Genomic DNA, 18489 nt, shown 5'->3' on the forward strand with positions numbered 1-18489 from the left:
TCAGGTCAACAAACTTTTATTAAGTGACTACAAATGTGTGAAAGGTGCAATATCATAGAAGGCTACTATGTAGTTGGCAGAATAAAACTTAATATTAGACATTTTACACCTTTTACTTTTTTAATTCCCTTGTAACTTTAGAAGGAGTTGATTCATTTTTATCAAATTTGGTGTACCAGATCAAGTCACAATATCAGAATATGTAGGACAGTTGAATTTTAGGTTTAGCTGATAAACTTGTTCAAAGTTTACTACCTTGAAGTAGAATGGTAGGTAGCAAATGTTTTCAAATCCGTATATCTCCTGTAATGTTTTACAAATTTGATTTCAGTGGAATGTGGTACCCTATCAGAAGTTATAGTAACTAAAGGCTATTAATTTGTAAAACTGTTTTCATTTTGAAAGAATTTTCACTACATGAAAGAAATTCTACTGACAGAAGACTTTAAGCAGTCAGTTCTTGATTGATATTCTCTCATACCCCCAAATCATTCTTCTCTCTCTTTTTTTTTTTTAAGAAATGGAAATGTAACACAAAAACTAATAGTTTGAGTTAATTGTTCTTTGGCCATTTTCAAGCTACAAATTTTGGGACTAATTTAGACTTAATGTCACGAAAAACTTCCTAACAATTACAGCTATTCAAAAGCATATTGGATGGTTGTGGAAGTTAGGGATTCCCCTTCATTGGAGATCAAGGGAGCATGGCCTAGTGGAAACAGCACTGGATTTAGAGTTAGAAGACCTGGGTTCCAGTTTGGCCTCATCACTTACTACCTCCCTGTTTGAACTTCGGCAAGTCACCTAACTTCTCTGGGCCTCAGTTTCCTCATCTGTAAAATGAAGTGGTTGGACTAGGTGACCTCCGAGGTCCTTTTGAATTCTTAATCTGTGATCTTCGAGCACAGTATGGATGCCCACTTGTGGGGTGTGCTGTAGCGGGGGTTCTTTTGGGGGTACGGGTTGGACTGGATGGCTACTGAGATCTCCTTCAACTTTAAAATTCCGCAGTTCAGGGTGTTAACCCTTTCTTTATGTGGATAAAACCCAGAATTTATTTTTAAATTCCTGTGTCCAGTGTAAGCTGCTGTTAATGCTTTTTTTTACTTATGGGTTTAAGATTTGCTGATGTTGACACAGTTAGTTTTGTTCAAATCAAGCAGAACTCAGTCTTGCTTATCTTGCTCCTGAATTCTTGTGGCCTGTTGTTATGTGAGCATAATTTATTAATCCTCCCTACCATGTCCAAAGCATGCTCTAAGCAGCAGGGATTATCACTGTTTCTCAAAGGAGGAAACCCTTTTGCCAAGGTCATATAGCAGGGGTCAAGCCCAAGGGAAAAGCTTGTCCTCTTGAACGAGTTTTCCTGATCTTTAGCCTCACAACACTATTGAGTAAAACACCCTGGCATCCACCCTGCAGTATGTTTTATTTTAATACACAGTTTTCTTCCCTCTTAGTGTCCAAGATGTATGCAGTGTGACATCAAGTTTGACTTCATAACCAGAAAGGTAAGATAATATTAGGAAACTGAGACATCAGGAAGAGAGAACACTGAGTGAGTAACATGTTCATATTTTTGGTGGAGGATTATTCCTCTGTGCAGACATTGAACTTACCTTTAAAATTCTTTAGTAAAGCCCTGAGGCCGGTTGATGTAGGTAAATAAAGAACCATATGTAGGATATATTTTATATATTATATTATTATATTATACATTATAATATTATATAACACACAACATATAATAATATAATTACAATATATTATATTACATATTGTATGTGTGTGTACATGTACACACACACACACAGAAGCAGCTAGGTCGCTCAGTGGATAGAGCACTGGGTCTAGAATCAGGAAGACCTGAGTTCAAATCTGCCCTCAGATACTTACTAACCTGTGTGACCCTGGGCGAGTCACTTAACCTCTGTTTGCCTTAATCCAATGGAGGAGGAAATGCAAACCATTCCAGTATCTTTGCCAAGAAAACCCCATGAACAGTATTGGCATGATTTAGTCACAGTCAGACACAATTGAACAACAAATAAAGAATATGTCTTGGTATAGTGTTAGCTCACAGTGCTGATTCAGAGCCTGCAAATGAAAGAAAACTATTCAGGTAGCCAATTGTGAATCCTTAGAGTTAAGAACAATTATTGCAGAATGAACCAGGACTATCCTCCTCTGTAGATATCTTCTTTGTCAGTCATTCAACAAGCATTTTTAAAGTGCCTGTTCTGTGCCAGGCACTGCTAAATGCTGAGAATATAAAGAGAGGCAAAAAAGAGTTGCTGTTCTCAGGGGGCTCCTATGCTTATGTTTTTAATTTCATTTTTATCCATATCTTTGGGAGTAATGCTATTCTGTTTTAAACAAAGTTATCACTTATTTCTTCTTCACATGGGTTCTGTGCATTTTATCTAAACCTGAACCTCCAGAAGGTTAGTAAACAAGAACATGGTATAGAGCAAAGGGCTTTATGTTTGGAGGCAGAGGACCTGGGTTGGAACACTAGATTTGTTCCTTGCTTAAGGACCTTAAGGGTCATAAATCATTTCCCCTCCTTTGATTCTCAGTTTTGTCATCTGTAAAATGAAAGGGCTTGAAATTCTGTTATATTCTAACTGGTGAAGAAAGGTACTTATCTGGGTCCTCTCTGTATCTGTGCATGACCAGGAGGCAGAGGGTAGAATTTGGACCAGTGGGTGGGAATTACAGGGAGGCAGATGTTGACTCAGTATAAAGGAGAATAATTAGAACTGTCCAAATGATGAAAATGTCTCTTTCATTAAGTATTAAGTTCCCTATCACCCTGTCTTTTGAACAGAGCTAGAACAACCACTTACAGGGTTGCTGTAGAGAGGTTCCTGTATGGAACAATGATGACTTTTAAGGTCCCTTTCAGATATAAAATTTTGTGATTCAAATTGAGAGAGCCATCCACCCTAGACACTATCTCCTATACATAGGAGGAGAAAGTACTACTTTTGTAGGCATTTTCATAGAACTTGGACCAAGAAGGGAACTTCGTGATCGTCTAGAACAGCCCATTAATTCTGTAGCTGAGAAAATGAAAGCCCAGGGAGGGAAGTGACTTGTTCGATGTCCTAACAGTGGTGACAAAGCGAGCCCTTAGGACACCTTACTTGCCTTAGCGTAATGAATTTGAGGCCCTCATTAATCTTCATTTTCACAACCGACTGGCTGACCTTTACCATAAGTGTAATTTTTAAGAGGTGGCTTCTATTTTTACACAGCCATTTGGATAGCTGATAAAGCAATCAAGGTAGGCATCGACGGTAGTATTTTCATCATTTGGTCCTGAATGACTTGCCTTTTGCCTTCCATTCATTTCATCTCTCCACTTCCCCCATATTTTCCATGCTTTTACCCATCCCACTTCTAACTCCCTGCCAATGAATGACCTCTTGGTCCTTTGCCCAGCACCACTGTCGCCGCTGTGGGAAGTGCTTCTGTGATAAATGCTGCAGCAAGAAAGTACCCTTACCTCGGATGTGTTTTGTGGACCCTGTACGGCAGTGCGCAGAGTGTGTGCTCGTGTCTCAGAAAGAAACGGAGTTTTATGACAAGCAGCTCAAAGTGCTCATGAATGGTAAGCTTTATTTGAGTGGTTGCTCTGAATGGCTTGAATCCTCAGCCTTATTCAGACAAGAAGATTAGTGTCTATGTGTTTTATGTATTTCCCTTTCTTATACTTCCTTCCCTCACTTTTTTTTTCATTTTTTGCTTTGTTCAAAAGCTGTTACAATTCCCTCTTCCAAAAGACACATCTTTAAAATGGTTTTATTTTATTGTTGCTGCATGTGGAAGGGATTATCATGTGACCTCATCATGATGTTGCCTGATCCAAACAGTTCTTTCCCTGGATGTGTAAAAAACTCTCCTCACCATATATCACCTTTTGGATAAAGCCAATGCCCCCTGATATGTGGGCTTTCACAAAATGAGTAGTTATCAGTGAGTTCCTATCTGTATTGTAGATCGCATTACATTAATTTTTCTCTTAAACTTGCCTCTCTTCCAAATTTTCCTATTTCCATTGAGAGTACCACCATCCTTCTCATTACCCAGGTTCATTGACATCCATGTCATCTTCTACTCTTTATTCTTCCTCTTCCCACATATCCAGTCAGTTGCTAAATATGGTCGTTTCTCCAGAACATCTTTCATATCTATGTCCTCCTTCTAGTTCAGGCTTATGTCACCTCAACTATTGAAATAATAGCCTCCTAATTGACATCCTTATTTTGTATTCTTCTCCACAATCTGCCGAAGAGATTTTCCTCAAGCCATAGTGTGAACATGTCATCATTCCCCTTTTCAGTAAACTCAGGTATTTGATGCTAGCATCAAATATGTTTCATTGTTATCTCATCCTATAAAAATGTCTAAGTTATATAATTAATATCTGTAATTGTTAGTAGAGTAGTATATGTATATAATGTATAAGTATATGTATGGGGAGGTGTGCTCAAAATTTTTTGCTTGATCAGAAAAGTTTGGAGACTAGTGTTCTAACAAGCATCCCACAACACTTCGCAGTGTGGCCCAAATCAGTTTAAAATGTAATGGGAAATATTTAATGAAATAAATAAAAATACAGCGAAACAGTGTTATTATGTGGTTTTCTAAATCAATATGAACCCACACAGGCCATTGTGTGTGGTCTAGTGGCCCCTTTTCTATATGAGTTCTATACCAGTGTTCTAGGTAACCAATGATTTAATCCTTTAATCATGGAACGCTTAGGGACTACTGAGGTGCAGTAGACTATGTGCTCAAGTGTACACACACACACACACACACACACACACACACACACACACAGTTGAGGTGGTGTAGAACTAACTTCCTTCAAGCTACTTTGCGTGGCCATTTCTGGCCCCCTCTGACTCCTACTCTTTTGATGACTAGCTTTTTCTTCCGATCTACATCTGTTGTTCAGGCTTCTGATCTCCACTGCCTTGGCCACCCGTACCACTTCTCACATAGGATGACAGACCTAGAGCTGGAACAGGTCTCAGCGGCCATCTAGTCCAACCCCCTCATTTTATATATGAGGAAATTGAGCCCAGAGAGGTGTCATTTCTTACCAGGGTCACACAAGTATTGTCAGAGATGGGATTTAAAGCCAGCTCCTTTGGGACCGTTCTTGTATTTTCCTTTGGCGTCTTCTCTCTGCTTTTATTTTTTCTTGTCTTTTCTATCCCATGATTTGTTTTGTTTCTCCACTTCTCTGCTTTTTAAAAAAAATTCCATTTCCCCCCCAATTACGTGTAAAAACAGTTTTTAACATTCATTTTTTAAAATTTTAAGTTCCAACACTTCTCTGCGTTTTGTTTGAAAAGCCTTAGCCTTCCAGAAGCAGTGATGGCCAGTTAAAGCAGTAGAGCACTCCTCTCTTCATAGGCCAAGTGACTATTCAGAGCATAGGGTACGGTAGGATGTTGGAGGTTTAAGGTACCTTTGAAGTCGCCTGGCCCATTTTACAGATAAGAAAACCAATCCAAGAGTTAAAGTAACTTGCCTAAAGTCTTACAGCTGCAAAGTTGGGACTACAATTGGGGCTTCCCTATTTCTGACCTAGGCCTCTTTTCTTTTTTAAAAATAAATATTTTTGTTACAAATTTAACACTTGTCATAGATAAATAAAATATTTAACTACTGTGAACTCCAGATGAAGCCAGGAAATCTGAGCTGTTTACATTTTGATTTTTTAAAAAATTAACTTAATATGAATAGAAAGAATATATTCAGTCTGTCCCCTCTTTCAGTCTCTTTTCCATTTCTATACTTATGGTTTTATTATTGTATTTTAAATGTAATCTTGACTTAATATGTATGTTCTTCCACTTCTGCTAACCTTGCTTTGCATAATTGTATATGTTTTTTATTTTTTATATTCTTAATATTTATCACTTTTATGACATTATCACGTTCTATGACAGTGATATACTACAATCTATTTAGTCATTCTGTAGTCATTGGACATATGTTTTGTTTCTCGCCCTGAAGCATCCATGAATATAGATCATAGAAATTGTCAATAAAAGGAAATGGACCTTTCTCAATATAGAGTTTCAAGCAGTGGGATCGTAAGGTCAAAAGATGTGGTGAGTTTTGTTTGTAGTTCTTTTTGTTTATTGCCATAGCCAAGCATGGCATAGCAGATAGAATTCTAGGGTTAGGAAGATCTGGGTTCAAATTCAGCCTCTTGATAGTAGCTTTGGGACTGTCCCTGTGCCAGAAGCAGCTCCCTAAAACTTATCTACTACTGTGGTCACACATGGATTTTAGTTTGGTGAAAGGACTCTGCTGGACTCTTAGAATATTTTATGTTGCCAGAGGAACCTATAGAAAACTTGAATGAATCTGCATTTTTCCAGAGACTTGAATAAAGACAGATCTTTGTCAGATAGGGGTAGCTACAACTGGATGACAGGATGAGGGTCCAAAAAGATTTTGATAGGCTAGATGGATGAGCCATAGCTAACAAGATGAAATTTAGTAGGGACACAGTATGATTCTCCATTTGGGCAGGTGTTTTGTTTGTTTTAATCCAAGTAAAACATAAAGTGGGCATAGCTAGACAGCAGTTCTTGTGAAGAAGACCTGGGAGTTTTAGTGGACTGCATGCTTAAAATGAGTCAGCAATATGACAGGAGCCAAATACCCTAATGTAATGTTGGACCACATTAATAAATGTCCAGAGAAAGGGAAGTGTCCCTCATTATTCTGTATTCTGCCTTGGTCAGTCCACATCTGGAATATTGTGTTCAGTTTGGGCACATTTTAGGAAGGATGTTGACAAGCTGGAGCACGACTGGGATACGGCAGGGAACTGGAAACCATGCCATTAAAGAATTGGTTGAAGGTCCTGGGGCTGTGTAGTCTGGAGTCCTCTTCTGAGGGGAGGGAGAGAGTACTAAAGATTAGAAGAAGGTAATTTTTACTAATGAAGCTCACCTTTTCAATTTGGAGCTATCCCAAAACTTGTCAGAAGTCCATGTCATGATCTGGGCATCATCATCAGAATGCGAAAGTCCACCCCAAAAATTGTTTGGGGAATTTTTTTTTACTTCCAGTGAACCTGAAAGTCATCCTCAATGAGGAAATGATGAATTCTGATAAATAAACTGATAATACTGAGAAGCAGAATTGCTCTAGAATTACACAAATTCCCAAAAGGAGATGAAATATGTAACATGGCCTTGCACTTCACATGAAAGATTAAGAAATTTGTCATCTTTCAACTTCTTGCACACAATGAGCATTTTTTCTTCAAAGAAACATTTGGCAGTTTTTAATTTTTTAAATCATCTTCTTGTTGGCCTTTCAGTTTCAGAGGAATCATTCACCCTAGCTGCCAGGTCTTTTTGAAGGTCTTTGCTCATTTGGGGGGGATTAACTCAGCTGTTTCACCCTGATAGTTTGCTCTTTAGTTCTTGGCGTTGTTTGTTGATTTCAGCTGCATTTGCCTTTGTGGTTCAATGCAGCCGGTCCTGTTTCCTTGTGGGCTTCAGTAACACTTGAAGTGCTTGACTTCCCTACATCAACAGCCTTTGCAGCATCTCCTGTGGATTGAAGCTGTACTTTAAAAGCTACAGCTGTTGCATATTGCCTTGGAATAATATCCATTCTTAAAAACCATCTAATTAAAAACACAACAAAAGAGAGCAACAAAACACGTATAAGGCATGGAATCCATCACTCAGCTGGCAAAGGATTAAGTGAAGATGGGGAAACCAGCCCATACTGTCTCGTAGACATTCTCAGTCAGTAGGAGCCTATACACAGGACTATTGCTGTCGCAAAATTAAACAATATCAGTGATTTCTAATCCCATGTAATTTACATACCACTGAAGGTTTTTAAAAAATAATTCCAATACTGGAGAATTCTGGAAGGTTAGTCTCCAGATAGCTGAGGTTTTACTACTATATGTATATGTTATACTTTTTGCCCTAGACAGTAAAAACTAGAAAATTCTCTTAAATAATTGTTTCTGGGACACCCTGTGTGCATGAGTACACACACACACACACACAGAGTTATTTGAGAGAGAAGTTTCACTGCCCAGGACAAAAATAAAGCAAGCAATCAAAGCTTTAATAGCTTAAAACTGAACTCAGACTTTTGGGACACTGTGTATGTGTATATGTTTCTATGAATGTATGATTTGAACATTGGTTATTCTCCTTTCATTTGAATTTACAAGAGTGTCTCTAAAATTCAGATATGTACTCACTTGGGGGATGTGATTTTCAGAAAGCACATCTTTGATAAACTTTACCACAGCTTCCATTCTGTTGTTAAAATGGGAACAACAGGGGAGAAGGATTGCTTCAAATCACCAATGTTAAGAGAATGTAAATCCAAACAACTCTAAAGTTTTATTTCACACCCTGCACATTGGCAAAGATTATAGAAGACTGGAATAGTCAATGTTGCAAGAGTTGGGAAAAGTTAGGAACATTAATTGATGTTTGGTGGAACTGATTTAGCGCTGTCATTCTGAAAAGAAACCAAGAAGTCCTACTGTTAAGCATTCATCCCAAGGAGCTCAATGATAAAAAAGAAATGTCATACATACCCCAAAGTATTTTGAACAGCACTTTTTATAGTAGTTAAGGCCTAGAGACAAAGTAGATAGATGTCTATTGATTAAGGAAATGGCTAAGTAAATTGTGGTACATGAATATAGTATTTCAGTGCTGTAAAAATGGTGAATGCAGAGAAGCATGAGAAGACTTATGAACTGATACAAAGGGGAAGTAAGCAGAGACAGGAAGAAAATATACACAGTGACTAAGACACTAACTGGAAAGAGCAACAACAAAAATCAAAACTGAACACTGTGGAATTATAAAAACCAAGAGATAGGAGAAGATATCTCCCATTTTTACAGAAGTGGAGCACGAGCAGTGGAACACATCACATTAGAGAAGACTTGATTGACATGATGATTATTTTTGCTGAACTGCTTTTTTTCCTTTTCATGATTTTTTGTTATAAGGATTAAAAGTTCCTTGATAGTAAGGACTTTCATTTTTGTCTTTGACCTCCTGACATAGTGCATGGCATATAGTAGGTGCTTAATGAATGTACCTACCAGTATCAACCTATGATTAATAAAGGATGACTTTGTGTGGGAGGGGAGAGATATTTTGGAAAATACAGATAACATAAAAACAAAAGATAGAAATAAAAACAATTCTTAACATTTGTTGAATATTAAATATTGAATATTTCTCTAAAACCTTAAATTTCGTTTGATTGCTTTATCAGGCAGCTTACAAAGTAAAGTAGAAGAGCTATTTTAACATGAAAACTTAATAGGATATCTACCTCTACTAAAGTAACTGGGATATAGGATTTTTTCCCCCTATCATTTGCCTGATAAGGAGAAAGAATTGCTTTAAGAGCTAATACACTTATAAGTATTTTCTTTTAAATTTCTTTCTGTTTCAAGGAGCCACTTTCTGTGTAACACTAGGAACATCAGAAAATTCAGAATTGATGGTTTGTCGCCTGTCTAATAATCAGAGGTAAGAAATATTGCTATCTTTAGAGCCTATATGATATTCTATATCATCTTGCCCAATTCACTTAGTTCCAAATGCGATGAGAAAACTGAGGTTCTGAGAGACCACAAAATTGGCATAGTTAAGTCAGAAGTCCTGGGTTCAAGTTTGAGTTCTGTCATTTATTACCAGCTGTGTGACCTCAGAGTCATTTCTCTGAATATCAGTTTCTTTTTTAAAATGGAAATAGTACTTCTAGTGCCACTGCCTCTCATAAGGTGATTGTGAAGAAATTGTTTGGCAATAATGACTCACTTTATACAAACAGTTTAAAGTTTGCAGCAACCATAGTAGGTAGGTAATACAAGAAGTAATATCTCGTCTTACAGCTAAGAAAACTGAAGCTGAGAGAGATGAAGCCAGTTCTCTCAAGTGGGACCCCATTTAAGTTTCTGACTCCCACCACTACACCACACTATCTCTTACATGAATCTCAGAAGCAATTTAACTTGCCTCCTAATTTATGTACTTTCCATTGTGTTTGCTTACTGTTAACATATTGAATCCAATCATTCTTTAAGATGAAAGCTTAATCATAAATTGCACATGTCACCAACTCTTACTAAGAACATGTAACATTTAGGCAACATACTCATCGAATTGTGAGTTGAGTTCTGGTTCAAGAGTGTTACTGGCTATATGCTGAAACCAAATGCTTTGTATCTGCGGTACAGAATTAGATCTCCCAATCTTGCCCACACACACTTACACACATATTCATTGTTTTCCAGCCTCACTCTTTGCCTTCACTTATTTTCTGTTTTGATGCAACAGAGAGTAGGAAAATTGACAATTGGGGTTTTGGGAAAGAGTATTGGGGGGAAAAATTTAAAGATAGTGTTCCTAAAGATAGGAAGGATTGGTAGAAGTCATGGCTTAACCTCTCTGAGCCTTAGTTTTTTTTCATATAGAAAATAGGAAAGATAACATTTGGAATGCTTGCCTCATAAGATGGCAATGAGGAAAATGTATTTTATACTAGAAAGCACAAATTATCATAATAGTAGTGGTTGAGGCATGTTAGAAAGAGCCATGGATTTGGGGGGTGATAGTGATGTTTTTTTAGTATTTTTAATATTTCTATTAGTCAGCTGTTTCTGTGTGTTACAATGCCTCTTGCAATCTACAGAGCTCTTCATCGTGGCTAATTTGGCTCCTTCAGACACAACGGTTGTTTGTTGTAATTGGGCCTATGTGATTAGAGAGATTAGTAATGGCTCCTATAACTTTTTCTAACTTACTGTGGTTCAGTTTTAATAGCATTACTTCTTGATGGCTCATGAATTACTTAATCAGTTGCTAATTGTTGTTGTTAAGGACCCCATTTTACCTGAGAAGCCCAGTCTTAAATCTGTCAGGAGAGAGCAGGACACTTTGGTTCTGCTGTAAGGAAACTTATTTCATTCGAAGACCAAATATTACTCCAAGGCGCCCCCTTTAAGCCACAGACTCACCATATAATAAAAATCACATCATTGTAGATATGACCATACAGAAAGGTATTTAGACCACAGGTTTTCTATTTTTAACCTTAGTGGGGTTCTATAAGAAGGTACAGATTGGGAAGGTAAGGGTGGGAATACTATAACAGTATAGAGGACTATATGATTTAGAATTGGAAAGAACTTCAAAGATCCAGCCTCTACTCTACTCACCGTGGGAAGCCCAGAATTCAAATGACTTACCTAAGGTTGCCCAGGTATCAGCAGCTGAAATCTGAATCCAGGATCTTCTGACCTCCAAACCTACTGTTCTTTTCACCTGCCTCACCACTTTTTCATTGTATGTGACGAGGGAGGGAGAAAATTCTAATACCATCTTGTGTACCAAGGTTATTAGACTGTGTTCTACTTCTGGGTAGAATCTTGTTCCCCAGAAGCACTGTTGAAAACATGCAGTCTTCACAGTAAATACACAAGGAGTAGTTACCCAAGACTGTCAGTGACTACTACATGAATATGAGGGTAATTGGCTTGATTTGAAAAACTTTGTATTTTATTTCCTGCAGGTACCTGTTTTTGGATGGAGATAGCCATTATGAAATTGAAATTGCTCACATTTCAACTGTCCAGATACTAACTGAGGGATTTACTCCTGGAGGTAAATGTTAATTTCAAACTGCTAATAAACAGGATTTTGTAATGTTTATAGAATTCACATTCTTGAATGAAAACTGAGCCTTCTATTCATGCCCTTTAAAAGGCAACAGAGTAAAGGCATTTATCTTTTTAAGTAACCAAGCTGAAACATGGATTGGTGTTAAAGTCCACTGCAGTCTTTAGGGGGGAAAAAAGTACAGGCTTCCATGGATTGTATTGATTGGTCCAGTTAGCGAACACCAAAGTACTTCTGTATTGATTTTTCCTTTAGTTAAGTCCTCCAATGTTCCATTTCATTTTCCATTCAATTAAAATTAAAACTGGAACTCTAAGTGCATCAGGTCCTCATTCCTCAAGGAGGCGGCTTTGGTTCATGATGGGATTTTTGAATTGAGGCCTGAATTTTTAACGTTCCTTTGTCTGTTTTCCTCTTGTGTTTGGATAATATTTTATTAGATCTAAGTTTTCCCATTTATATTTTATTCCTAATTTTATGCCCATTTTTACTTGAAAATTGTCAGCATTTGGGACTTGTGAAATGGGTAGGTCAACAAAATGCACGTAACTTAAACAACCTTGCTTTCTGTTTTCTGATGGGTCTCTTGGCTGCTCTTTCTTCTCACTGCCTGCCTATCTTCTTGATGTAGAAAAAGATATTCACACTTATACCAGCCTCCTGGAGAGCCAACACATTACTGAAGGTCAGCACTGTTAATGTGAGCCTCCATTCCCACAGCATGCTTTTGTGATCTCCTCTCCCCTTCCCCAAGCCCATTTCCTTCCTTCTGTTGACTATGGATGATGCAAAGTTCTGTGAGCAATTACATTTTAATTCCCTTCTCTGAGTAAGTTTCAGATGGTTGTATCTAGATCGTAGTTATTTAGAAAGAATGGAACTTAAAACATTTATTGATTCACTTATTTTTCCAAAAATGCTTGCTGAATATTTATCCTTTGCAAGATCCTGTTTGAGGCTATGTCATGCTGAACAGTTCCCTGCCTGCCTCCTTTCCCTCTACCCTGTAGTGTTCTCTGCTGTCCAGAGTACCTCGCCATGGACCTCCACCTCTTTTCCCCCCACTTTCCCTCATGTAGACTTTTCCTCCCCTGTCCCCCATCACAACTTAGCTTTCTTGTGTCCCTCCTTCTCTCAAGGCCCTGCTCTGCAAATTATGCATCTAGATGTTGATGTGTTAACCCAGAGGAGGAACACTAATGGCAGGAAATTTGCCCTTAGGTGGACAGGTCATAGGATCATAGGATGTAGAGCTGAAAGACATTTTAGAGGTCATCTTATCCAACCCCTTCACAGTTCAGGAAAGAGAAGTCCAAAGCAGGGCTCTCTGTGTCTTCTCCAAGGTGCTCTCTGACTTAGATCAAGTAGGAAGCTCCTGCCTATGCTGTTATCCTCAGGGTGGACCCTATGGGAAATGGAGAGGCTGAAGCTTATAGATGAATTGGGACTAGAGACAGGAACGTGGACATTGCTCTAGTCAGGGGCTGGGCAAATATAAGACCTAGAATTCATCCCTTCATCTTACAGAGAAGGAAAGTATGGACCAGAAGGGGAGAAGTTTGCCCAAGGTAGTAAGTTCTTATTGTGTAAGGCTGAGCTCAAACAGCCAGAATCAATGTTTTAGCAATAGGGACTAGCACCATCTGGTGGCTGTTCTTACTTCTACATATATATATGCACCTTGTTTTGAACAAACCCAACTTAAAAAAATTCACATTGATAGTGATATAGTAAGGATTTTTTTTCTTAAAAGGGGCACCTTGGGTTCCTCTAATAAATATTCTAATAGAAATGTGTAAAAATTTTCTTTATACAACTTTTTGGGAACACATTACATAATTTATAAGCAAGGACCTCTGGTCTAAATCCATTTATCTACTATTTCAGGTTCAGATCTGCTTTTTTTCTGTCTGAAGAACAAAAAGAGAACCTAGAAAGACACAGCTGTAGTCTTGATTTCTGACTGTCTAAAACCAGTTCTTGAGGGCAGCAAAAATCCAGGTGGCCAAAAAACACTCCCAAAGGAGCTTTTCCCAGAGAAGTAAGATTTTAAAACACACACACACACACGCACACACGCAATTCAAGATGGGTCTGTCCAGGGTCTCACATAACATTCAGTAATTGTTAATGGAACTAGTGTTTTTCTCAAGAGTTTATTACAGCCAGCAGAAATGTTATTGTTCCAGCAAGCTAGCAGCTATTTGTACTACCTCCAGGGTTACAGGTTTCTTCTGTGTGCTGGGGCTTAGGGAATTGGCCAGTCAAGGGAGTCAGGCATAGAAACCAAAATGAGATTTCTTCTGTACTGAGGTCTTTCCTTTGTCCAGTCTTTTTCAAGGTGAATTTGCTACAACTTATTTGGAAGGTTGCATTAACTAATGTATTATGCTCAGGCCAGGGTCCAGCACTTTAAAGCACTGTATGTTTGAGCAAGACCATTTTGTTGCCTAAGTTAATATTTTGGTAGTTTTTCCCCCCAGTACTGAAACTTTCTGTTTTAAGTAAATGGTCCTTAAATGAAGCAGGTAATAAAAGTAGGCCAGTGGCTATTTAGACGTGGCAGAGGTGCAGGTATTTGGCAGAAGTGGGTGGAGTGTCATGAAGTTTGGTGCTTTCTGTGGATTTTTTCCCCATAAAGCCATAGCTATAATCACAGAATTTTAGAGTTGAAAGGGATATTGCATTTGGCCCGACCAGTCCTTCAAAGGAATTCCTACCCAAACAAACCTAATCCAGAATCTGCTGCAAAGTGGGAATGTACCTGCCACCTCTCAAAGCAACCCATTCCAATTTTTGGATATTCCTAATCAAGTTTTTCTGTATCAGGCCTTAATCTGCCTGTGCAGTTTCCACCCATGGCCCTTGGCTCTGCCTTCTGTGGCTGAATGAAACAAATTTAATCCCTGTCTTACATGGGTCCTTCATAGACTTTGTCTTCTTTTCTCCAGACTTTCTTTTTTTTGTTTGTTTGTTTTTTGTTAGGCAATGGGGGTTCAGTGATTTGCCTAGGGTCACACAGCTAGTAAATGTCAAGTGTCTGAGGCTGGATTTGAACTCAGGTCTTCCTGACTCCAAGGCCAGAGCTCTATCCACTGCGCCACCTAATTGCCCCTTCTCCAGACTTTCAACTGATCCTCATGTGACATGCACTCAAGCTCCTTCAGCATCATGCTCACCCTCCTCTTCATATTCTCTAGCTTATTAATATCCTTAAACTGTGGCACCCAGAATTTAACACAGAACTCCAGATGAGGCCTGACTAGGGCTTTCCTTATTCCTGGAATGTGGCCCAAGATGTTAGCTTTTTTGACTACTACAGAGTACTTTCTTTTCCAGTGAGATTTAGCTCTGTAGCTCTGCATTTTGGTGCCAATCAGTTCCCAATATCCAGTCCATCAGCCATGGGGAAAGACTATATATGGTCCAATTCATTTAATCCTAAAACTGCTTCTATCAGGAAGCTGGGCCTATTCCATAAGAACTGCTTTAGATAGCTTTGGAGGCTTCACTTAAGTGACTTTGTGTCCTACCCACCCTAGAATTACTAATTGCTAAAGAGAGTAGGGAAGAATGGAGTTCCGGTAGGAAGATAGGGGGAATGCTGCCATCTTTAAACTATCCTAAAATGACTGTACAAAAAGAAAAATGCTAGCATTAGTCCATGTCAAAGGGGACAGTTCACCAGACTAGCTTGGGTGGTTGGGAGCTCCCAATGAAATGAAATAAAATAGGAGAATTTCATTTGTGTGTTTGCAGAGAGCATCAAAACAATCATCTGACATCTTTTAGACTATTTAGAAATGTCTGAGGATGGTAGAGAGCAAACCTTATGTTTTAAGAGTAGCATGAGATAACAGGCCTTGGTGTTCTATAGAAGAAACAGATTCAGCATTTAAGTAGATACCTTGAACAGGTAAGAGGACAGGCCCTACTAAGACACTGTCTGGAGTTAAGTGTTTGTTCCTCAGAGAAAGGGGCCCCATACTTAATCGATGCCAGTTAAGGAAGGGCTTTCTATCTTTTCCTTTTCCAGGAGGCAATGCTCGAGCCACTGGTATGCTTCTCCAGTACAAGGAGCCGGGGGCTCAGGATGTGACCCAGATGAAGTTCACTGCCAGCGAAGACTCTAACTCTAACAAGAAGCAGTCAGCCACCTGGTTAGCAGCCATGCATAAGGTACTTTGTAAAGCACTCACTTTGCTTCCACCTGGCTAGTTACTGGTGCCCAACAGAAGGTTTAAGAGGGTTATACAAAGCCCCTTGGGAAAAGTTCCATTAAAGTACCTCCCCAAAGTTGGTTAAAATTAGGTTTGCAGTTATCTATTTAATGTAAAGGGGATTTTCCAAACCAAAGCTAGCTGTCACCTACTCTTTACTGACTGATTAATTAGGACTTCATTAGGATTAAGTGAAGTTTTCCACCTGGTTAGAGCTTAAGTCATTTTGGTGTCCAGAGGAGAAAGAGAGTGGCCTGCCATATCTCAGCATCTTTTGGAGTAAATCAGAAGCGATAGCTGAGTAGGTAGAAGATGGAGTAGTTAATTCTGAGCAGAGTAAACAGGCTTTCCATTCTGCAAGCTAGTCACAAGACAGCTGCCCACCCTGATTGGGTCCCTTGCTTACAAAGAAATAGGCTAGTTGAGAATTCATTGAATCAGGACAACCCAGGTCTAATTTTAAAGGCAAGGTTCCAGGTCTCTAGTGGTTTTTAAAAATTCAAAGTCCAGCTGATCTGGGAAGGCTCTTGCTCAGTAAAAACAAGTGTTCCTCTATTCATTTCAAAAGGAAATGGAGCTTAATCTGATACTTTGAAGGTGTTTTTTGTTTGTTTTTAGGGGTTTGGTTTGGGGGGGGGGAGCCAAGAAATGAGAAGGCAGGCATCCCTCTTCTGCAGCAAATTTGATGCTAGTTATAGCCATGGAAACAAAGCTATGCTTGTTGATAAGACCTTTATTTGCCCTGTTTTTTAACACTAGTGCACAGGGAAACCACAAATAGTAATTGTTGTTTTGTTTTTGGCAATTAAGTCGTTCTAAAGATAGCTGAGTCGCTTGTCACAAACTTATCAGGATGTTTGTAACACATCTCATGTCCATAAGCACTCTCCTTCACTGCTAACACATTGGTAGTGTATTATCACCCCCATTTTTACCAATGAAGAAATTAAGTCTCAGGGGAAACTATTTGCTTAAGATTATGCAAGTGTTAAACTGTAGAACTAAGACCTGAAACTATGTCTCTCTCCTGACTCCCAAGCCTGCCATTTCACCTATTCCAACCTCAGTGCCCTTAATTTGTCTTCATATTTCTTTGAGCACCTACTATATAGATAGTAGATTTGTTGAATGGCCAGAATAAGTACATCTCAGGCCACCGAAGTGACTAAGCCTGGGCTAACCTAGAGCAAATAATCATTCAAGGGCCCAGCCCCCAATGCTGTCTTTATAAAGCATAGGAAGGAACCTCAAAGGCATCATCTACCCTCAATTTAAACACGAGGAAATTGAATGGCAGAGAGGAGACGTGAACTTCTCCCAAGTTATACTGTTAGCACAGCTGATAGGAGTCCAGATCTACTGCTACCTCTCAAGTAGTCCTTTTTTTTCCCATAGGAATATTGTTTTTTGAACAAAATACCTAAGTATTGACTTGGCTCTGAGAGAGGATGTGAATATGCTGGTTAGTAGTAGTAATTCTTAGGAAATCTTTTCCTTAAAGGCACATTCGTTTGCTGCTCTGTATAGGTGAAAGTTAAACATTGCCTAAGTCAGTTCAATTATATATGAATAGGCCAAGTTTCTGCATTGAACTCAGAGTGGTTATGACAGCTAATTTTCTACTTTATATTAAACAGACCTTTGATTTGGTTGCTGTACACCAAAGAAAAGAGATTTAGATATTACTAATGTTTAGTTTTGCCCTTCTTGCTTCTGATGCTCCTGACCTAGGAGTTGGCTGTTGAACACATTCGTTATCTTTACTCTTATTTCTTTGCAATACAGGCAGCCAAACTCCTCTATGAATCCCGGGACCAATGATCATGGAAGTGTTTGAGAAGCTCTGTGAAGCTTCCTATAGGTTCACAGCTGATTAATTCTGTAAGTGCTGGGAAATGCAATCAAAGTGTTTGGAAGAACCTAAGTGTTCATTGATCTAGTGCAATATGTATACAGTTTATTAATGCTTTAAATGCAGCTTCACATTTGACTTTGTATACTTTATCTCATTGGTACTTATTATGGGCTGAAGGAGAATCTGACCCATACTACTGTTAAACTATCAGGTATTTTTAGCATAATCTCTACAGTGTTTATATAATAATATACTGGGTTTCCTATAGAGTACTTACTAGTAGGTCATTTCAGTGTCCTTTTTTGCATTCTTATGGGAGTAAATCACTCAGGATTTTTGCTTTATATTTGGAGGTGAAACATCCTGATGTTGAGCTATTCATTGCCAATAAAACCTGCCTTAGATTGTTTTGTACAATGTTCTTTTATGATGTCACTAATTGGACCTAAACAAACTTTTGATACTTACTGAGAGGAAAGTTTGTAGCTTTTGTGGTCCAGGTTTTATACTTTTCACTTATTAAGATGATTGTACAGTAATTTGTGCATAAAACATGATTAAAAACTATTTTGAAAAATTCATAGCCATGCTCCATTTTCTTGTCTTGTAACTTCTAGAGACCTTCAGATCTTTAGTACAACCTCTTCATTTTACCAGCAAAGGAACTGAAGCCCAGAAATGGGAGGTGATT

At 38.5% G+C, this 18489-nt stretch overlaps 1 protein-coding gene across 1 annotated transcript in view; it reads left to right on the forward strand.

Moving 5' to 3' along the window:
* Window positions 1-18379, forward strand: part of ZFYVE21 (zinc finger FYVE-type containing 21) — a 34091-nt gene extending 15712 nt beyond the window's left edge. Inside the window, exons 2-7 of the mRNA XM_027848968.1 lie at window positions 1461-1511; window positions 3448-3616; window positions 9497-9572; window positions 11617-11708; window positions 15760-15902; window positions 17729-18379. Coding sequence (XP_027704769.1) covers window positions 1461-1511; window positions 3448-3616; window positions 9497-9572; window positions 11617-11708; window positions 15760-15902; window positions 17729-17764 — 567 coding nt within the window. The 3' untranslated portion in view covers window positions 17765-18379. The remainder of the gene's footprint in view (window positions 1-1460; window positions 1512-3447; window positions 3617-9496; window positions 9573-11616; window positions 11709-15759; window positions 15903-17728) is intronic.
* The last annotated feature ends 110 nt before the right edge of the window (window positions 18380-18489 follow it).

The sequence above is a fragment of the Vombatus ursinus genome, unplaced genomic scaffold (genome assembly GCF_900497805.2).
Source record: "Vombatus ursinus unplaced genomic scaffold, bare-nosed wombat genome assembly UNPS02007284.1, whole genome shotgun sequence".
NCBI classification, from domain to species: Eukaryota; Metazoa; Chordata; class Mammalia; order Diprotodontia; family Vombatidae; genus Vombatus; species Vombatus ursinus.